Below are 22,982 nucleotides of genomic sequence, written 5' to 3'. Positions count from 1 at the left end.
TGATCGTGTTTACTGATAATCATGAATATGTCACATTTACTATTATTGTTATCGTTATCGTTTAGGGTCAAACAGTAATGGTAATAATAAATCTAATAATAGATGTGACAAATTCATAATTCTCGTGTTGTAACAATGACAATAATCGTAATGATAACAAAAACGATATATGTGAATTTCCAAATGCAATTGGATTGAACATCCTTTGCTCGTCAATTAGTTTGCGTTTTTTTATTTCATATTTTGAAGTAGGCACTAGAAGTCTTTACCGATACAAAACACAAGTAAACAATACCAAACGCAATAAAATGAGACCCATTTTTTAGATTGCCATCAATTTTATTATGTTTACCCAAAGATAAACATGGACCTATATAATTCATTTGTTAAAAGCTGTTTTAGTGCATGTTTGATAGTGATTTTAAAATAATTAAAATCATCTTTGTCAAATTTAAAATCACTCTAGAACACACATTTAATCAATTAAAATCAATTCAATGTTTTATTTTATACCTTTAACCGCATTTTTTCTGTTGGAAAAAACATCTGACTTCTACCACAGGAATAAACAAACAAATTAAAGAGAAATAATTAAAAGAAAACAATAAAATCTGAGTACATAATAATTTACGTAGAAAACTCCATACTTAGAGAAAACAACAAAACAGGAAAAAAAATGTCTACTATGAGAAAATTGGTACAATTACACAAAATAATTCTCTCTCCAACCTCAATCACAATAGCATGCTCTCAAAAATTTTGACTATCCACACATTTTTCCCCACTCTCAAACTAGAAAGTAAAAATGAAAATTAATTAGAGTTGACACACTAAGCTTAAAGTTTTTATAACTGGGACCATCTAAAACCAAAGACATAAGGTTCTTTTATAGTGGTAAAAACCCATCACTTTCTTCAAAATTTATAGAATAAATTGCAATTCTATTATTTTACAAAAAAAAAAAAAAAAAAACCCTACATTTTCATACTACTAAATTTGATTTTGAATCATTCAAAGCACATTTGTACTCCTGTGATTGATGTTCTATGTTTGGAGATATTCATTTACCCCAATCGCACAGAGACTTGCCTCGAACGGGACAGAAAATCTCCGATTAAACAGAGAATGGGGAAGGCGGGAAGACTCTTCTCCTCAGTAGTTAAACGGGGATGGGACCTTACATAATTCCCTAGCTCCATCTCCGGCCCTATCCCGCACCATCCTACTTCAATATATATGTACTCTTTTTTTTAAAAGAAAAATCTTATACATACATGACACACAGAAGTTTATTGTGTGTACTTACACATACATACACACACATATATTATATACACATACCTTTCTATAAATAAAATTTCTATATATACGATAAGCTTATATATATATATTTGCAAAGTTTTATTTGTATATATTTATTTTTTAAAATTTAGAGAAATTATGAAAAATTGAACTTTTTAGGGTATATTTGGCCCAAGAAGTAGTTATTTGTGAACTCCACGCTTTGTTTGACTCGAGGAGTAGGTTGGTCACACTACTAAATACGTTCTTACACTATGAGTTCAAGAGTTCATAACTCCCTAGATTTCATAATTTCTTACTCCTCACCTCAAATAAGGAGTAGAGTTCAATACTCTTACTTTCCAATCCCAACTTCTCAAATCCATGGACCAAACACACTTTTATTTACATATTTTACCCATAAATATTAAATATTATTATTTTTAATAAGATATTTCCTAACGAAATAACCTAAAAATTTGGAATCTTTATTTAGTTGAGAATTGAGAATGAATTAAAATAAATGGTTAAAAAAGAAAAAAATTAAACAATTAAACAAAAGGAAGAAATTTTCCACAAAGAATCCGATCCTCGTAGGAAATCACATCTTAGGCCCACGGATAATTTCTCTTTACAATAAAAAGTTTAAAAAGTACGAAACGGATTTTTTTTTTTGTTACGAAGTATAAATATTTTTTGAAAAATTTCTATTTATAATAATTTCTCATAAAAAAATATAAAGGAAAAGACGCGGTAAGGAGACTAGAATTTAGAAAGTGGAATGCAACTTTACTAACTACTATTAAAGATAAAACATAATCTTTCGAAAGAAAAAAATAATAATAATAATAGAGGAAAAGGATAAAAAAGAAGATTGGATGCCATTCCTTCTTTTATTCTTTTTTATTTTCTCTCTCCCATTAAAAAAATAAATTCAGATTCCTTCAATCAAATGTTTAAAAAAGGGATACAAAAGGAATGACATTCAAAAGAACTCGATCAAAGTGATTATAAAATTCTCAATAATAATAAAAGTGGAAATTAGGAATCTCCATAGATGAATGTTAGTCGACTGCATCTTCGACCCACGATTTATTTATTTTTTTTCTAATTCTTCAATCCAAATTATAAGAGAGATAATATATATATATTCTCTTTTCTTTGCGATGAATTTGTTGTTGATAAATTGCAGTTAAAGAGTTCAATTAAGTTTTTGAAAATAATTTAAATTATTCAAGGATTTAATTTTTATTTTAAATATTCACTAGGGTAATTATTATTTTTTTAATATAATAAATATGAGATATAAATTTTAAAATTTTCAATCCGAAGAGAAATCATATATGTCAATTACTCTTGAATTATATTTCTATTTATATGCCTTAAATTGAATTTAATAAACATCTTTGCTAAACTTTTTTTTTGGTATAATTTTTTATCAAAACTCAGTGAGTTGAGATTTACCCAACTCAATTAGTCTATGAATTTTTCCAAATTACCTAACTTTCAAAATGCCACGATTTAGTCTTTAATCGATAAATTTTAAAATTTGTTAATAGAGTGGGCATCTTAAACTCTTTTATTCTGCAAATCTATAATTATTTTATCTACTTGACTTAATTAGTTGTTCCATTATATCATGTCACGTCAAATCATTATTTGTTGAAACCTTTTATATATCAACAATTAGATGTAACCATTAAAAGTTAAAATAGTTTTTAGCACAAAACAAAGTCCTTAATTGCCTGAAAACTATTTATATATTAAAAATTATGTTAGTTTTCTTGCAATTTATTTACTAAAGTTTTTAACTTTCATATGAAACGTTTGAATTTATAGTTCAGTGCCACGAACAAAACAAATTGTGTCTATAGAGATTTTTTTAAATCAAATGATTATTAGATAAAATCTAAATACAGTTTAAACGATGACATAAGATATATTATTTTCATTTTCTTTTCTCTTAATAAATGGTAAGTTTAATTATACTTGTACCTTTACCTATATATATATAGATAATTATTTTAAATGACAAAACTATTTTTAATATATACAATTATAATAAAACATTACATTTATTAGTGATAATAGACATATATCAATATTAGTTATAGATGTCCATCAATGTTGATGATATTTTACATATTGTCATTGTCTATTCGTGATAGACACTGATAAGACATATATCAACATCAGTGACAAATGTCTATCAATATCTAATTATTGATGCACAATGACATTCATGAGCTGAGTTGGGGGAATTTTTGGACCAATCCAAAAATTCGGATTGGTTGAGTTGGCTACCCCAATAACCCGAAGAGGGTCTCCAACCCAACCCTTAAAATTTGGGTTGGGTTGGATTGGGTTATCGAATTATTTTTATTTTATCTTTTTATTATATTTTTTTATCAATTTAAAATACTTAAATTTGTGTATATCACATATCAATAACTAAAATTTCATAAAATTCAGATGTTAAATATCAAATTCAATATATCTATTACAAACATCATAAAAATATATATGAGATATAATATTTACAAATTATAATACATATATATCTTAATAATATTAGAAATTCGGGTTGAGTTGGTTCAACCCGAATTTTAAAAATTGTAACCCGAACCCAATTCAATCCAAAAAAATCATAAAAAATTTAACACAATCTAACTTGAAATTAAAACTAACCCGATCCAACATTTACAATTTGAGTTGAATAATCCGAATTGTTCGACTTGTCGAGACATTTCAACACCTCTACTATATATATATTATTGCACATCATTATCAATAACCACATCTCTTCGTTTTCTTCCCAATTTGAGATTCGAATATATATTCAAAGCAATATTCCGTTGCTTTCACCAATCATATTTAAAGATTCTTACAACCTTCCTTTTTATCTTCCCACAAATACCCATTTATTCTCAAGCTTTTCAACGTTATATATATTTATTAAAAGATATTTTGTATCCATGTTTGGATCTAATTTTTATTACTGAAATTTTAGTTGGATTGCATTTTAGTTCATGATCTTTAAGGGGAAAAAACTGACAATTCTGTATTTTTTTTTTACAAAAAAATATTGTCTACAATTAAATTACACGTTTGTATTTAATATATACTTCATTTAAATATCGTCGATTAAATCTAATTATTTTCATTGTCTAAGTTCTTATGCACCAAAGTTTGTCCGATCTAATAAGTTTTTGACATATTTTAGATTTTTTTTTCAATATCAACAATTATGTTAAAACATGAAATTGATTTTTATATCTAATGTCTATGTAGTTTTGTAAAATACGTAGAGTAGTACATAATTGTTGTCGAGGAACAACATCATGCAACCCCAATCTCAACTGTTAGATGAACCCCTTTTCCTTTCAATTGGTGGAAGCTGATTATCGATGCAACATGGAATTCTACCCATTAGTCCAGAGACATTGGATGGGTGCTTCGAGATCTTTCGATCAAGCTTAAATTCATTCAAAGAGGAAGTGAAGTCAACATTCTTTAGGCTATGATGATTTGCAAGGGTATGGATTGTATTTGTAATATATTGGGTGGAGTCTTAATGTCGATAAGTGGCCCATCTCTTTAATATTGTATAATGATTCTAACAAAATCGACATAAAATTTCCCTCCAAATAAGAATAAAGTTTCATGACGAACTTTTTTGCACGTAAAGCGTTGTTCGAGCAAATTTCGTCTCTCTTGTTTTCTTCTTACTCATAGTGGTTTACCTTAATTACTTGTTTCGAAGGGAGTTGTTTTGTAGTTAGTTGTTATTGTTGTTTTTTTTTTTTTAACTAAAAAAACAAACGTATCTCAACTAACATAAAGTTTGTTCTATTAACCTGGAGTCAAAAGTTTGATTATCCAATTCTACTCATTATCAATAAAAAAATGAAATAAATTAATGACGTATTGTATTTGAAAAAAAATAAAATTTTAAAATATACTAATTGACGCTGTTATCACAAACAAAATAGAAAATTTAGATGACCTAATTTTTAGAATGCTAAAAGTTCATCCACTAACCTTATAGTCTAAACTTTACCACTACTTATTTAACAAATGGTTGACATAGTCTTAAAATAAGTATATTAAGTTGCTAATGGAGACATGGACCAACATTAAAGAAGGTGTAAATTAATGGCAAAATCCAAATTATTATTTTATAAAATTTAAGTTGAATTAAAATAGATTATATTACAAAATTGATCTCTCACTTGAAAAAAAGTTAAATTTAGTCTCTATAATTTTAAAAGTTAGAATTCATCACTATAGTCTACAAAATATAACTAAAAGTTTGGATATTTTTTAAAGTTCACAAATCTAATTACACACAAATATAAAATTTAAAGCCTAAATATGTAATTTCACATTTTATTTTATAGAAATATAAGTTAGGTATGAGAAATATTCCAATTAAATATACTTTCATCAAGTTGCCAACTGAAGTATCCATCACCGTTAGAAAAAGGAATTTTGGGCGTTTAAGAATTCCAAATGGTGAAAAAAGCTAAATAGAATTTCCAAAAAATAAATAAATATCAAGTCAAAATTTAGAAATAATAAGCCACGAGGAGAAAGATTAACAATTAACTAATAAATTAATATTAAGAGGGACCAATCACTAGCTGGCAAATGGCGCTAACAACAAATCATTGCGGTCCAAATCAGAGTGCAGGTTAAAAACCAGTGGGCCTGCGCGTAGACAATAGAAACCCAATGTGTATAAATTGCTATCGGTGTGGGTCATGATGGGAAATTAGGTATCTTTACCTTGGTTGGCACGCAGCAAAGATCTCGTGTTTTTTTGGGAATCTGTCTGGTTTCTTCGTGGCGTTGAGAAGATTTGAAGGAAGAAGAAGAAGAAGAGCGTCGAGGGAAGCTCTGGATCCCAATCCTTCCCGTTCTTGGCGACGGAGGTTATGCTTCTTCATTTATCGGTAACGATTTGGTCCGATTTTCTTTATGTTCTTGTGAAACTATATCTAGGGTCATCTTTCCCAATAGTTCTTCGATGTATGATGTGATTTGATCGATGGATTAATTGATCGGATCCAGTGTTGGGGGGTATAGGGTTTATTTGTCTCCTGATTTATATGTGGCGTATGTGTTTGTGGTTGATTCGATGGCGGAGATATTGTGCGGTTTGCGGTTTCGTTTGGCCATTCATAGAAGAAATTATCGTTGGGTTGGAGTTTGTGGCGGGGTGATGTTTGTTTCGCTTACCTATTCGTGAATTTGAAGATTTGTCGATGGTCGCTTGGTGAATTGGTGAATTAGGGTTTGTTCTAATTCGAGGTCGGAAATCCTGTGAGATTTGTTTGCTCATTGATTGTGAAGGAACTTGTTGGTTAGGAGTTTTAGCACGTTTGCTTCGCGTCGACTAGTTGGTTGTAGTGGATTAGGGTTTTATCTGGATGAGCTCGAGATGCCTGTCTTCTTGTATTGGTTATTGATGAGGGTTTTCTTTGATACGTAATTAACCTGACCTTGCTGGGGTTGTTAGCAATTGCATAATTGTTCTTCTCCAATAAGTTTTGTCTCTTGGTTTGTTTGATCTATAATTTGTATATTGTGATCAAATTTGGGAACCTGGTACTTTCTGGATGTTCTTTAGGATCTCATAAATTGCAGCCATGTGTGAATTATGTCATTTATAACACACCACCTATTGTCTGCTCATTAGATTATTCTTGATATCGTCCATGGATATTATTCTAATGCTTTGGTGGTATTGTAAATTATCAGGTCTTTGAGGGCTTGGATATAAAGGGATTTTTATATTTTCTCGAGATATGGAGCTTGCTTCTATTTGGACAAATTCCTTCCAGCATCGAGTTTGTTCTTTCCAGGAAGTGCTTGATTGGCGTTTCCTTGTCCTTGGAGATTTTCTTTTGGTTTCCTTTGTCAATTGCACTTAGTGGTCAAGTTCTTCTAAATGATCAGCACAAGAGGCGTAATGAAATTACTTTATAAGATAGGTGTTGGATCGTTAGTGCAACTGTTCAAGTATGAACCATATTTCATGATTAATTTTGGTGGAAATTATTATTCAGTTTCATTTTAATGATAATGCTCTCTTTTTGCATTTATTATTCTGGATGCAGAGCGTTGTTGATGCAGCATCAGGATGATTTACTAGGGGAAACTTCTTCAGGGGTATGATGGAAGTTGCACTTTCTTTTTTGTCCCTTTTATTTTTCTTGTATTTAATTCTAACCTCAGTCCCCTTTTCTACAGAGCTGAGTTCTGTTAATGAAACATCAAAGCTTGTTTTCACAACTAACTAAAGTCAAGACTATCGCGTTGACCTCTGCTGGTCAAGCTTTTATTATTCTTTCTTTCTCTTTGTTCCTGACTGGTGATGTGTAGAGCGTCATGACCTTTCTTACTGGAGGATATATCTTCAATATCAGTGTTGAATTATGAGATAGCTACAAGTTAAGATTGTAGTCATCTGGTATTTCCAACTGCTTAGTTGGTTTGGACAGTTGTTCTCAAGGTTCAACATGTTCAGTGGTGTTTGTCATATATCATCGTGTTGTTTCTCTCTTGAAGTTGAAGCTGCGGATTTTGTAATGAATAAAGCTGCACAGCCTGCTCATCAGAAATTTTCTGGTTTTGTGCTTTCGCACTTCACCATGAAAAATTAGTGCTGGTTTTTGCTAGATCAGTGCAAGACAATTGTTTACTTCTTAGTCTCTATATAAATATAGATGCAAGTTATCATTTTGAAGTTTCTCTACTTCTTTTGAATAAGGGAGGTTGTCTTTGTGCTTCTACGAGGAAAATGGAGAGGTTGGTTGTTTCCCATAGCTTTATTATTTTTTTCTGCTCATTTTGCTGTGCAATTTACTAGATTGTGTATGTATTACTTTTTCTTATCAATTTTATTTCTATTTTTTAGGTACATGTTAATCAAGGAAGTTGGTGATGGAACTTTTGGAAGTGTCTGGCGAGCAATCAATAAACAGACTGGGGAAGTTGTAAGCCTGCTGATTTCTGTATTTGTATCTTGAGAAAAACTGTCCGAGAAATGATTGATTTCACTTTTTCAATCTTCTTTAAATCAACAGGTTGCAATTAAGAAAATGAAGAAAAAATATTACACATGGGAGGAGTGTGTCAATCTGAGAGAAGTGAAGGTGATGCAATTTTCTTTTCTTATTCTGATTGCCTTATTTTCTTTCCTTATTCTTAAGTTATTTCTTTTTTTGTTATCCAAATATGACAGTCATTGCGGAAGATGAATCATCCAAATATTGTGAAGCTCAAGGAAGTTATCAGGGAAAACAATATCTTGTACTTTGTATTTGAATACATGGTTAGTGACGTCATTTTGAAATTCATTACATATTTATCTACAAATTGATTTCTACTTGCCTTGATAAAAATTTGTTGTTCAGGAATGCAATCTTTATCAACTTATGAAGGATAAGGAAAAGCTCTTCTCAGAAGCTGAAGTGCGGAATTGGTGCTTTCAAGTTTTTCAAGGTCTTGCCTACATGCATCAGCGGGGATATTTTCACCGTGACCTCAAACCAGGTACCTCAATTGTTCTTGTGTCTAGTAGAAAGCACTGAATTGGGGACTCACATAAATTACCTGCTATTAGCATTTTTATGGCCTCCTAGAGCATGTCAAAGTTTTTGTCATGTGAGATGTATTTTCCCATGATAGACAGAGAGAATTAGAAGCTTTCTACATAGCTGGAAGGAATTTTTGAATAAGGTTTTATAGGTTGTATGTAAGATAGAAATGGTATTGTCAGGTGATCACTTTGGTGCGTGTCTGGTGCAGCCTTTCCTTTATTTATTTATTTATTTTTTGCATTCGTAGTTTCTTATTCGTTGTTTCATATTAGCACATGATTGTTGTAATTTTTTCTGTTTTGTGGCTGCAGTACATATTTCATAATGGCTTTTGTAGAAGTAGACCTGCACTCCCTTTTAAATTTTTTTAACAAACTTCTTTTTCCTCCAGAAAATTTATTAGTTGCTAAAGACTTGATAAAACTTGCTGATTTTGGGCTTGCTCGTGAAACTAGTGCAATGCCACCTTATACTGAGTATGTTTCAACACGGTGGTAAGTGATTCATCTCTTCCCTATTATAAATGCTGTTGCATTTTCTTGCCTTTGCCACTGATCGCAGTGATGCCGTATTGTAAATGTTAATCTTGTGTCTCAGGTATAGAGCTCCGGAGGTGCTGCTTCAGTCCTATCTCTATGGTCCTAAAGTTGGTGAGGAACAGATTGAACTTCAACTCCATGAAAGCTTAATCCAATAGATGCTTACTGCTTTCCTACTTTTTGCAGATATGTGGGCAATGGGTGCTATAATGGCAGAGTTGTTTACTCTTCGTCCACTTTTTCCTGGAGCAAGGTGCCTAATGCACATCCACTTATTACTTGTCAATGATTTATGCATAAAAATTATTAGTGTCAATCCAAATACTGATGTCTTGATTTTTGTAAGGACTTGATGGGTGCTTGGTTTCTCTTATGTCTTTAAAATCTGCCCATTCACTTGTTTCTTTCTTGTCAGTGTTTATTGGATTAAAACACTTAGTGGGGATCTACTTATTTTCTTCATCTTTTAATGAACTTTTTAGCTTTCCGTCACCTATTGTCACCTATTACCCTGCTCCTTATTTTAAATCTAGTCTCTATTATGTAGTCTTTATTGAGTATATATGTGGGAAATTCATATTGCCCTTATCTGTGTGATTTTATATTCGAATCATACCTTTATTGGCTTTGTTGTAACATAATTGAACAGAAGTGAAAATTAGGCCTGACTAGTGATTTGACATGTCAATTGAACTCTGTCAGCTAATTTAAGGAGTTTTCTATCTTTGTCTCATGCAGTGAAACAGACCAAATCTACAAAATTTGCAATATACTTGGCACTCCAACTATGGATACATGGTCTGGTGGGCTTTGTCTTGCAAGGAACATCAACTATCAATTCCCGCAGGTCAATCTCATTTGTCCTCTTTTGGTTGGTGTAAACGACCATGTAAAATACCTGTGTTTGATGCATTTGCTTGTTTCACACTTGCAGTTTAATGGAGTTCATCTCTCTGTTGTTATTCCCTCAGCCAGCGATGATGCAGTCAATCTTATTGCAGTAAGTACAAATAAATGGCCGTTGAATCTATCTGCTCTTGATCTGTTAAATGCTCTAACACCATGAAGCTTCTTGTTTTCACTTTGATTAAATGGACCTTTTCTTTCATTTTTAATGTCTACAGTCACTTTGTTCATGGGATCCGTCCAAGAGACCAACTGCTATGGAAGCCCTCCAACATCCCTTCTTCCAAGTAGTCCCTTTAGTTTTCATCTAATAGATCAACAAATTTAATATAATTTCATTTTAGATTTTTCTTATATTTATCTAATTTGTGGCAGAGTTGCTACTACGTTCCACCGTCTCTTCGTGCTAGAGCACCATTTGCTCGGACCCCTCCTTCTGGTACGTGTTTATTTCAGCTCCCGGTTTTTGAATGTAGTAAGCTGAAAACTTTACTTGGTTGGACAACTTCTGATTTGGTCCCTCCTACTACAGCTGGAACAAAGGATTTGCTGGAGCAGCAGACTGCTAAAAAATATCCTGTGGCTTTATCTGATTCCAGAATTGCTGGTAGTTTCTCCAACCCGAAGTTGCCTGCGTTGTTGAGCACAGGTGGTATATTAGGGGCATGTTTGTTGGTGTATTTTGAAATGGTTATTAAGATTACCTACGTTGAATTTAAAATCACTCCAAAACATATATTTACTCTTTCGAAATCATTTTGATGGTAATTCAATCAGAGCTTGTTTTTTGAATCATCAAAACCTTCTTGCAGGTGTGCAGAGGAAGTTGGATTTGATGAACCAGGTGAGTGATATTACCCGCCCCCTTTCCCCGGCCACCTGAAATAACATGAACACAAACCAATAATGTTTTCACCCTTTTGTCTATTTGTAGGATGCAAATAAAAACGATAAAACTATGAAGAGCACAGTTAGACAACAAAAATACCGACCGCCTGTGAGGAATAGCCCTACCAGTAAGTTCCTTGGTAACTTCAATGATTGACTAAGATGTGTGGTTAATAATGTTGTGGATCCTTATTATTTGCATGTTGGCAGATTCTATCTACAAGGGAAATAATGTGCGTGGAGTTTCAGATACAGGCGAAAAGTTGGCAAATATGACAATTGCCCCTCGCAAGCCATCTATTGGGCAGCTTCCTCGTCCGATGAAAGCGGGTGTTCGTTGGAGCGGTTCCTCTAGCGATCTGTTAATAAGGCCTGCTCAAGAGTTTCAACCTGGCAGCAATTACCCCAGGAAGGTTGCTGGATGATAGCCCTTCCTCTCGTTATCCATCCTTATGGTTACTTTTATGTTTGTCTTTGACGAATCGTATGCAATTGCCCTTCCCTCCGGGAATTTATGTAATAAATGATGCCTCTGTCGACTTGTTTGTTTTTCTTCTTTTTGTTTTGCCATACTCTATGTTTGCCTGATGAAATAAAAGATTGTCAGTCTTTTCCTTCTTTATTATGTTCCTCTTTCTAAGTTGATGAAATAAAGAAGAAAAGCCCGAAAATTTGTACAGATGAGCAGAACTTATTAGTTAGACCGTGTGAAAGAATGATGACAAGTTGTGTTCGATGATCCGGTGAAAGAAGTGAGAGAATACCAGAGACTGGAGAGAGAGAGACTGATGAGAAGTTGTGTTCGATGATAGAGAGAGGGAGAGAGAGAGTGAGTTTGAAAATAAGGAATTACCCTTGAACACTCTCAACTCAACCTCGAGTTTGAAATGACAACTGGAAAAGGAAATATGAACTCCATAATATTCAGTTCAAACGATCACCCAAAACCTTCTGGGTTACACTTGCAACAAACCAAACTAAAAAAATGTCTTTTGTATAATTGAGACAAACGAGAGTTTGAAATCACCGGATTATTCGACTTTAGCCTACTTTAGAAATAGGGGATTTTTAAGAATAGAAAATAAAAGAGTCTGTTTACAATTTTAATTTTTTTTTTTTTATAGAGGATGATAGAAGTTTGTGTATAAGAGTTGATAGAAGTCTTATTTATTGTTTTTTAAAATTCTCCAAAAAGAAATATCGTGGATTTCAAAATTGACCACTGCCCTCGCCAAAGGGGTTTTATTCCTTCAGAATAAAAGAAATGAAAAGACAAAAAGAGGTTCCATTCTCTGGTTTACCGCGGGAAATCATTCAAGTAAACAAACCTTCAATCAATCTAAGGTCATGGCCATCTTATCAACTAGCGTGATGACCTCTGAAAAGAAATGAAACCCAAGAATTCTTAATTATTGATAATTAATGATGTTCACATTTGTTGTTTTCCTAACCTAAGTAAGATTGGGATGAGCTCATTTTTTATGTTAGGCTGTTAATTCAAGGAAAAAGAATATAGAACTCGATTGGGTATTGAATGTCGAAAATCTTAAATATCAATTATGAAAAGTTTCATTTAACTTTTAACGTCTTGTTAAATGGTAGATGAAGAATGACATGACAACTTACGCTAAAAGAATAGAAAGTTAAGTCCTTTAACAAAAAATGAAAGTTAAATTATATATGTTTATGACTCAATCTCAACTATATTCGATCGTTGCATACCAACTTGGAAAGCATCATTAACATTATTTATAAAGAAATAGATTTTTTTATTCCTTTTTCAATCCTAACAAGATGGATTGCAGACTTAAAATCTCTTATCTATTAGTTGATGAGTAATACTTGAATGCATTCTAAGATACACTCATCTTTATGTATCTATGTCCTATCACACAAAAAAGAATTAAAATATTTCATAAAAGAGTTAAAAGAATTTGCCATGTGAAATTATGGTTAGATGCACAAAGATAGATGCATCTAAGTATTTTTCATAGTTGATGAGAGTTGTTCTATTTTAATACTAACAAGTTGAGATGTAGATTCGAGTTCCTTACCTTTTAATAGACGATGTTTTTAGGAATGGGAGCTGTGCTTAGGCTTAAAATCACTTGAAAAGGGCTCAAATTGCTAAAATGCTTATATCTTAGTAGAGTTTCATGTCATTGATTAAAATTTCAAATGCTACAAGCAAGAGATGATACATTAAGCATGAGATAGAAAGCTCATAAACTCCTTTTTGGATATAAGGAAGACAGCAACAAGACTTATAAAAAAATGATAAAAATAGATTGTATAATGAATATTTAGAAGAAAAGGGGAAGAAAATAGGACATGGCTTGGAAGGAAATAAAAGAATGACTTGCAGAATTCTGATAGGAAAAATCAGAAAATTTGGTTTTTGTATCTGTGGCTGGTGGTGAGTAAGTTTTCCTTAGCAAAAAAAACTCTATATCCAGCTGATGGCTTTTTGTGAATATTACATTCTAAAGACAAAATTTTTGGAACTCCTTTTTGGGACACGAAGGTGCTCCTGAAACTCTTTTACTTTTAAACCTGTTGCTGCCATCAATAATTTATAGGTATTGAGCTTGGATCCTCTCTCTGTTCTGTTCCCACCATTGCTTTGCGTTCATTTCCCCGAATCTTTCGCGGCTGTTCACATCAAGTTGGAGAATGTCAATCCATCTTTCAGTATCTATAAATATTGTAAGGATGAATATAAATGCAGATGTTAATTACCTGAATCTAACACGACGAAGCTCTCTAGTACCATCAACAAGCTGCCTGATAGTTATATAGACCCCCGGTTCATCTTCCTCGACCCATTCTGCCTCAATGTCGCTTGCATTACTAATGGAAATCGAAGGTTCGTCTCTTGAAGAGGTAGTTGTGCGTGATGCTTCCATAGAAGACATGTCACCTTTGGCACTGCCTGCTGGGTAGGCACTTGAGCCTGCATAGGGGTGGCTGCTTCCATGATCAAAATGCTGGTCAGATGGGAATCCTTTACTTCCAGACGGTTTATAGTTTCTCGGCGTCCAATCTTTGTTCGCAGAAGTCATCGGACTATCCCTTCCTATCTTTGAGTAAGAAGAATCCCTCTGCAGATTGTAACCATTTACTGAATATCAGAAAATTTTCTCTAAAGATGATTGCAAATGTGTACTGAATATATCGAACTATCTTCCATGTATTTTTTTTCTTTTTGGCGACCAATTTCAGTTGGTCATGGGACCTATCTAACTATACAACATTTGAGTGCCAAAGAAACTCGTAAAATATTAAATTTTAGATAAATGGCTTATTTTCCATATTTTGATGCTGAAGTAAGTTCTTAGAAACATCATTTACGAATCCAGATACCGAAGTGTAGGGATTAGCATAACACAGATTATTTTATTGCTATCAGCATTGGTGACATCAGTTGCTCCTTTTATAGTAATCCATATTTGCAAAAAGCATCGTTCCAAATTTTTTGCAGAATCAACTGACTGATAATTTGGAATTCCCATGGTTCTCTATCTAAGCTGAGAATTCGGATCTATTGCCAAGATTAAGCTCCAATTTCCTATTCTGCTACCATACAGCTCATAAAAAACACATAATTAAACGAGGCACGAAAGAATGAGCATTTCATTGATCATTATTTCGTCTTTCCTTCAATATAGATGATGGAAAATATCAAGCATGGAAAAAAATCTACTAAATTCTAATCTTTGAAAACATTTACTCTTGCATCATATTTTTAATGGAAGAAATAGAAATCAAGAGGCAAAGGTTTTAGAGGACATACCCCGTCCTCAGTTCTTGGTGGCGTATGAAGAGCTTGTTGATTGAATCTCTGGACGTTATAAAGCTCCGTTATTCTGTCATAGTTCTCCCCCCACCATCGCTGCGCTTGCCATTTGTTGAACATTTCTCGACTTCAAAAGAGAAAAAAAAACAATCATGTTAACTTTGCTAGCAACGGTAAATACTATTAAGTCTCTTTTTTTTAAAAAAAGAAAATATTAATGAGGTCTAATTACATATATAGTCTTGAGGTTTGTATTTCTACAATTATAAATTTAGTCTTTTCAATTTTTTTTTAATATTTGAAATTCACACATTTATTAGATACATAATTAAAAGTTTGGGACTCTATTAAACACAAAATTAATTTTTAAAAATTTTAAATTTGTTAAAAATTTATTAAACACAAAATTAAAATCCAAGAACCAAATTGATGGGAGTAGAGTCATAATTTAATATTTTAATTATAGACACAGGAACCGACAGGGTTAAGCATTTACTACTCAACTTACTTGAAACGAATTCGTTTTAAATCATTGCCTCCATTGGGTAGGGACACAAAAGTAATGTGAACACCAGGCTCCACCTGTGCCATCCACTCTTTCGGCTCATCCTCATCCTCAAGCACAACATCACATGCTGATATGGTGGAATCGCCTCCAGGAGTCTGATCTCCTCTGTAAGCCTCTTTAAATCTAGACTCAGATCTATGTGGGTGCCGATTAACAGGAGGAAAGTCCCAAGCAGGGGTTGAACTTGCACTTGCCCCTCCTATGTAAGGGTATGGGACCCCTTCTGAAGCTGTGTCGAAATCTGGGTAAGGTCTCTGTCCTTTCTTATAGCTACTGGAGCCTGTGCAGGGTTTGCACTGCCTATAAGCACCAGAAAATTTCAACGCCATGTCCTTAATCTGTCAAATTTCGCAATCCATAATCAGAACAAGGACAGTTTAAAACGAGAGAAAATCAAATTGAAGGATTTAAGACGGCTTAAGAAAGTTCTATAAACGTTGAAATTGAGCTAAAAATTCGAACAATGCAGGTCTTTGAGTCACCCAACACAGAATGTGCTTTTATCCCGAGCAAACTCAAACATATGTAAGTGTTATAGTTGGAACTTTAAACCTACATAATTGTAGAAAATTACTCTTCTATAAGTTTGAGAGTTCTATTTTTATCATTTAAAATTTAAATTTTACCACTAATAAATTTGACAGCTCTACTTTTGGAACTGAAAGTTCAAGGGTGAAATTACAACTACTACCCTACTTCAAAAGTAGGTTTTGCAATTTCTCCTTTTATTTTCCCTTTTTCCTTTTAACATGAATAATACGCTCAATATTGTATTCAATACATGTCACTGTATTAATAATGGTGTGATGTACACAGTCCAGCCATTGTGAATCAATAAATACGCATGAAATTGAACAATTTTTCCTTGGTGAGAGACACATCCACTTTTGAATTACGTGGAGCATGCTGAATGGTGTTTTGGGAAAGTGGAATATACAACTTGGAAGAGTTACTTTAGAAGATTTTTTTTTTTTCTGTATTTAAGAATAGAAATAACATCATAAGAATTATTAAAATATTCCTAAACAATCAATTAAAAAAAAGTGGCTAACTTCTTATTGCCAATCAAGTGGTAGCTCATCCTGCAAAGAAAGGGTTTGGTTAAGAAACAATACTTTTGAAAAACAGTGCGTCGACAAAAATTCAATGGTGGGTCACATTCAGGCGTTCATTGGGCTGTCCTTTCTTAAAATGCGTCTTGTCTATTCCAAAGTGAATATGTCAATGACCCCACCGCTACTTGACGCAAAATGTGCTGCCACTATTTCTTGGCAAACTCACATTTCCAAGACATACTGGACCAGACATCTCTACTCAATCCCAAAATGTGTGATACCAAATATATTATTACGCAGTTCGAACTATATAAATCTTTGGTAATAATTTCATTAGGATGTTCATAATTAATTCCCGTGACTAACTAACCATAGCAACAGTAAGGTTGCACCATTCCAACATTTCACCTTTCAAAAATGAAATTTATCTAGCGACGTTAGTTTAAAGTTATACTAAAAAGAGCAACCCCCACTGTTCTTCACTCGAATATAATTATAAAGTAGTAAGTGGATCAGAAAGGCTACCCTGGAAATCAGATTGCCACTTAATAATATAACTCCCCGAGAGAAAAGCAAGCAAAACAATTCGTACTGGATGGAAGGCTCGAGGTAGGGAATGGGGATCTTCTCTCCATAGGGGCCATAGTACTAATTTGATCATTTGGGCATAGAAACAATTAAGAAACAAAAAAAAAAAAAAAAAAAAAAAAAAAAAAAAAAAAAAAACCAAGAAACAAGAATCTTTTATTCTATCGGTAATCTGGGGGGCCAAGAAGAGCTGCAGGTCAGCAAAGTCAGATTACTGATACGACGTGTCTCTAGGAAAGCCACGTGGACAAGAAAGTTGTGTGTAATTGAGACAAAATATTGGCAAGCTGTTAAAAAAAAAAAACACTGGCCTGTGGCTTCTAAATGACAAAACAGAAACAAAAACGTAATAAGCAGGAAGTGCTTAAGGACAAAAGTTTAGAGCGCATCACAAACAAAGCACAAACACGACACAAGCACTTTCTTACCTAAATTTGATCTTAAAAAAGATTTAAAAAGAAACAATAAACATTAGGCACGTTCATATTGGTGAAAAGATGGCATAGATTATAGATGGTCCCCCATTTATCGCAAGGCTAATGGGTATTATGAATTTGTCTGTTTTCACAAGATGGTAAAGAAACTGAGAAAGCAAAGATGTAGCTGGAGCAAGACAGAGAAAAAAAGACAGAAGGGTATAGGATTAAGAACCTGCGTTGTCAGGCTTTTGACGGCTTCCTTTGTACTAGGCGTGCCACTCCCACGCGCAGCCCCATCCTCACCTCCGTCGTCTGTCTGTTTCGTACATGCTATGCATGTAAACATTTTGCTTCAACTTTGCCTTTTTTTACTCTGCACATAACAAACAAGTAGGTTCCAGCTAGAGGTTTAGTGTCTACCAAATCCATGAAAGAAAAAAAAAAGAAATCCCAAAAATTAATTACAAAATCCATCTATTTCCGCTTTGTTTTCCTCTCTCTCTTTCTCTCTTTCTTTCTCTTCTATATTGATTGAGGAGAAGAAAACAAACAAGCCTTCCCTTTACCCAACTCTTTTTATCAGAGATAAACATGTAATACTCAAATAATAAAGAGCAACAGTTTCCATTTTCTAATTCCACCATCATTTAAAAGAACTTTCATGAGGAAATCAACTGAACAGAGCAGTGATTTCTCTGTTTTTTCAATAGAAGTTAAAGAAAGAAAGAAATAAAGGGTGTGAATCATATTGTGGTGTGTAGTAGGTACGCGGCTAAATGTGACAAAAGGGAATTGGGGGAATCTGAAATAAATAGAAAATTCGTTTATCGATCTGCGGGAAACAAATGGGTCCTGGAGAAAGGAAAAGGGGGAGTGAAAAAGGAAAAGGGCTGCTCGGGATCAGAGACGACTAAGAAAAGATCAGAATAGGAACAAGAAGGGGAGAGAGTTGATAATTGAAAGGAAAGTAAATGAGGGCACAGCCTATTTGAAAGTAGTCGACTGAGAGAGACCGAGTGTGGTACATGCTTTGCTTTACTCTTACAAAGACGAATAAAGAATCAAATATTTGTTAATGCCAAAGTTTCTGACAACTTATTGGCTCTTTTTTTTTTCCCTATGGGCAAATCGCATCACTCTTCCATCTCCAAGAAATCAAAAAAAAAAAAGAAAAAAAAAAAGCTACTAAGAGAGAGAGAAATATGCATTAATTAAAACCAGCAGAGATTCAGAAACAAAGAAAGAAAGCACAATTAATCGTTTCAGATTGAAAGCTGTGTGTGAGACGACAGAGAGACAATGAATATGGAGAAGATAACAATAAGACATAGAAGAAGAAGAAGAAACATAAGCAGAAGAATGATGTTGATATTTTCTTTTTTCCTTTTGGTTCATCTATTTAATTATATCTTTATTATTCGAAAACGACTCATCGAAGCAAAAGCCAACTGTGATTTACGTACTTTGTCCATCTTAGGCCCCCTCTATCACTATCCTCACCTCTTCCACGCCCTAATTTAATTCTCTTTTGCAGACTTTCCGCTGTTCCTCTTTATTTCTCTCCTCCAGAAACCTAATCTTATTTCTTCATTTCCAGCAAGAAAAACGAAACTAGATTGAAAATCTAAGTGCTAAGCCTGTAGGAATCACGGATTCAATCAAATGATTCAAATGTTAAAACACTTCTGAGTAATCAAATGACATCGAATGAATGAATCTCTATTCAAAGAGAACATTACAGAGGATGGATTGAGAAACGATTTCAAATTCTCTGGATCCTTAAAAGCAGAACTCGAATGGAAAAAGAAAATTACCAGAAAAGAAAGAAGAAGATTCCCTGAGAAAGCAATGCTCTGTTTGCTTACTTAAAAGACGATCAAATTGAAGTAGACGGTAAAGTAAAAGCAGTAAGAATCTCACCTCGAAGCTTATATCCACCGAAAATGGAACTGAGATCCGCTGCACACTGTTTGGCTGCCAAGAAAATTCTTCACCAGCCACCACTACAACAACAGCGAATTCTCAACTTCTTTGTCCTCAATCTTTTTTTTTTTTTTCCGTTTCAAGCAATCTCCGCTTTAATCACAGGAATGGATACCAACAGCAACAGCAATCAAAATCCCTAAAATATCGCCGAACTGAGCATCTTCTCGCTTAATTTCTGCGGTTATACACTGACATATAAAACATTCTCTCACTCCACTATCCCTCACTTATTCTCTGCCAAAACCTCCAAACAAACAGCAGAATCAAAATGCAATTAAGAACCTAAATTGAACACTCGCCGGAAAAATCGCCGGCGTTCACCGGCGGCGAACAGCAAGGTCCAAATCCAAAAAATTCCCAAAAAAAAAAAAAAAAAAGAGCAAAATATTGTTCAGAAAGGGAAAGTTTGGGATGTTATAGTTCCGGGTTTTACGTTAGAGGGCGCCCAAATATCGGCAAAAATAAAATTTACAAAGAAATTGAATTTGAGAGGCAGGTATTTATATAGAGAAATCCAAGTTAACGCCGTCTGATTTGGCCGTTAAGTAACGAAAAATGTCTTTCGTGTGTAAGGAGAGAGAGGAGAGATTGTTAACAGTGGATTGACGTTTGGTCATTAACACGGAGGACAGCCTGGGCCCACATGTTTCGGTGACGTATTAGTGAGGATGAGGATCTCAAACGTGCATTCGAAGTTGGGTACGTGGCGGATTTTGATTGGATATCAGTTAAATGAGAATAAAATCAACGTTGGATATTCGTATAATGTAAAAAACTAAATACAATATCTATATATATTTTTTAATTTTGATCAAATCACTGCACGTATAAAAGGATTTCAATTCTTATTCCAATCGCCTCCGATTTCTTTTTCCTTTTAAGAGGAAAATTCATTTTAAATGGTTTGAGCTTTGGGATATTTTAAAATGAGTTAAATTACAAGTTTAATCCGTTATATTTATTTGATCTCTTGATTTTTATAATATGTAGAACAAATTTATAAACTTTGCATTTGTATCTGGTTGGCTATAGTGGAGAAACTGTTTTTCCTTTTTTAATTCATTTAAATTGTGCTTCTAGAAATTTTTTTTATTATTATATCGAGACATAACCAAAACTCCCAGGTACTGGAAGATATGCTAGGTAACTAGAATGGTAAAATTTGTGGTCGTTGGTGACCAGACGACATGTAGTGCTATCCACACCTTCCAAGTCAATCCCTTCCTCTAACCATCAAATTATGAAGTTCCAAACACACCCATAGGTCAAAATGGTATGAGAAAAGTAATGCACGTTAAAAAAAGTTATAGAACTTGTTTAATATACTCATTCAAATTTCCTAATTTATGGATCAATCAAAAATTGATTTTTTTTTTTTTTTTTTTTTTTATCGAAGGTCTGCTCATTCTAATACTTTATTTTTTTTTATGTTAAAATGATGGCTTATTCTAACACATTTTAAAGTTTAAAGATTAATTAAGCATAACCTTCAATATTCATGTTAAATATATAATATAACCTAAAATTTAGTTCTTAACTTGTATATTAAAATGTCAAAGCATGCATAATTGATATATATAATATATGTCAGTGATCATGAGATTTGTGGTTTGAGTCACTTCACCTTTATCATACTAAAAGAACTTATAAATTAAAATAATTTTATAGAAGTTCAAATCATCATAAAATAAAAGTAATGATAAGAATATATAATTATGTGAAGAATACAAGAATATCAAACCGACTAATAAAAAATTTAGAGTTATTACTTTAATTAAAGTTGAAGGGTAGATTCCTTACTTATGTAATTATCGAACTATATTAGTTTATTTAATGAGACACTATTTTTAGTTTGAAAATTGAAACTACATTATATAGAGACATGATATTTCCTACTAACTTCCATTAGTAATATCAACATGAGTACACTGACATAAAGCTTGTACTATTAATATCGAGATTAAATGTTCGATTTTCTATCCTAACATAATGTCAAAAAGAAAAAAAAATCTAGTAACATTTTTTATTTGATGAATTGAATATGTTCCAAATTTTCAAGATATCATTAACCTCTTCTATGATTGCATGTTTGACATCCTAAACCTCACGTATTAAAGTTTTAGATGGATAATATTAATAAAATTCTCAATCTAGCTATTATTTTGCCTATGATTTATTTGTTCTTTTTGGTATTATGTGTAATTACCTTTTTGCTTTGTGACATTATATTGTAATTACCTATAAGTATGCTCTATGCTATATGCCAAAGTGATATTGTGCACAAGTTCAACTAGCGTGTTATGTGTACTTTCACGATCAATTTAGATTGATTAGAGAAAAAATGTTTTTCAAAAAAATAATTTTTATTTAAATTATTTTGATTAAAAAAAGTTTAAAATATATATTAGAAGTATTTCAAAAGTTATTTTGAATGGTTGTCAAATATTTTTTATTTTTTATTTTTCAAAATGATTTATTTTCAAAATTAAATACTTGAAAAGGAAATCTAAACCCCCCTCAATCAAAAGTCTAATTAGATTTAAATCTCTCCCACCGAGTTGAACTCAACTAAAAGGAAGAAAAGGAAAATAAATTATATTTCATTATTAAAATTTGGAAATTCAAATAAATATTTTACTGAAAAACTCATAATTAGTTAATTTACATTATTTAAGCAAAATTGTAAATAAATAACAAATAAAACATGACTTACAAATAACCTGGCTTCTATCACATCTCTTTGAGGAAAAAAAAACACACACACACAATAAGGATGGAAAAAAAAAAAAAAAAAAACTTTGAGTGATGACAATAATGTTTCCAATTATATGTTGCTCCTTTTAAGAATAAATATTTGTTTATATATAAAATTCCCTCTGTTTATTTTATTCTATTTTTTTTAGTTCCTAGGTCTATTTGTTTTGATACTATATTTCTTAGCTTCCATCAAATTTTTTCTCTCTCCTTTGACTTTTGGATTAGTTTTTCAATACAAGGTTCCTTGCTTTCAAAGTATAATATATATGCATATAATTCTCAAATAACATGAGCATAAATATGAATTTTTTATATTCTCTTGATAATCCTCACACATATCATTAAGCCTCCTTCATATTTACAGCATCTGTTGTAATTAAAAAATTTTTTATGAAAATTATCAGAGTTTGATTTTTTTCCGAAATACCATGTTTGACTCTAACTTAATAGAAAAAAGAGGAAAATACACATAAAAAGTGACTCATCTTGCAAGAGAAGTAATCAATATACAATATTATAATTTAAGATAGATCAGTTCGACATACCACTTCGGTCTAAACACTACCTTAAATATCAAGTGCATTGGATACAA

The 22,982-nt window shown here is 32.5% G+C and overlaps 2 protein-coding genes across 4 annotated transcripts; one reads left to right on the top strand and one right to left on the bottom strand.

Annotated features, from left to right (window-relative positions):
- Positions 1-6,051: 6,051 nt before the first annotated feature.
- On the top strand, positions 6,052-11,843 carry LOC120091067 (cyclin-dependent kinase F-4). Of its 2 annotated transcripts, none has more exons than XM_039048877.1 (19): positions 6,052-6,236; positions 7,045-7,305; positions 7,404-7,455; positions 7,537-8,094; positions 8,204-8,282; positions 8,373-8,441; positions 8,531-8,620; positions 8,703-8,841; positions 9,280-9,382; positions 9,486-9,538; positions 9,614-9,680; positions 10,166-10,274; positions 10,362-10,427; positions 10,552-10,620; positions 10,709-10,772; positions 10,866-10,982; positions 11,146-11,177; positions 11,268-11,349; positions 11,432-11,843. In XM_039048877.1, the coding sequence occupies exons 4-19, from the start codon at positions 8,087-8,089 to the stop codon at positions 11,644-11,646; spliced, it is 1,362 nt and encodes a 453-aa protein (XP_038904805.1). In that variant the 5' UTR covers positions 6,052-6,236; positions 7,045-7,305; positions 7,404-7,455; positions 7,537-8,086; the 3' UTR covers positions 11,647-11,843. The 2 variants fall into 2 exon arrangements, with proteins under 2 accessions (XP_038904805.1, XP_038904806.1); XM_039048878.1 differs by having other exon boundaries at positions 6,059-6,215.
- A 1,642-nt stretch (positions 11,844-13,485) lies between these two features.
- On the bottom strand, positions 13,486-20,084 carry LOC120089805 (protein BREVIS RADIX). 2 transcript variants are annotated; one of them, XM_039047205.1, is made up of 6 exons: positions 19,568-20,084; positions 17,880-18,020; positions 15,526-15,923; positions 15,015-15,144; positions 13,961-14,322; positions 13,486-13,873 (listed from the first exon to the last, which is right to left on the bottom strand). In XM_039047205.1, the coding sequence occupies exons 2-6, from the start codon at positions 17,991-17,993 to the stop codon at positions 13,795-13,797; spliced, it is 1,083 nt and encodes a 360-aa protein (XP_038903133.1). In that variant the 5' UTR covers positions 17,994-18,020; positions 19,568-20,084; the 3' UTR covers positions 13,486-13,794. The 2 variants fall into 2 exon arrangements, with proteins under 2 accessions (XP_038903133.1, XP_038903134.1); XM_039047206.1 differs by lacking the exon at positions 19,568-20,084 and having other exon boundaries at positions 17,880-18,994.
- Positions 20,085-22,982: the final 2,898 nt, after the last annotated feature.

This window comes from Benincasa hispida, chromosome 11, assembly GCF_009727055.1.
Source record: "Benincasa hispida cultivar B227 chromosome 11, ASM972705v1, whole genome shotgun sequence".
NCBI lineage: Eukaryota > Viridiplantae > Streptophyta > Magnoliopsida > Cucurbitales > Cucurbitaceae > Benincasa > Benincasa hispida.
The sequence above is the reverse complement of the archived record's forward strand: the minus strand, read 5'-3'. Positions and strand labels throughout refer to the sequence as shown.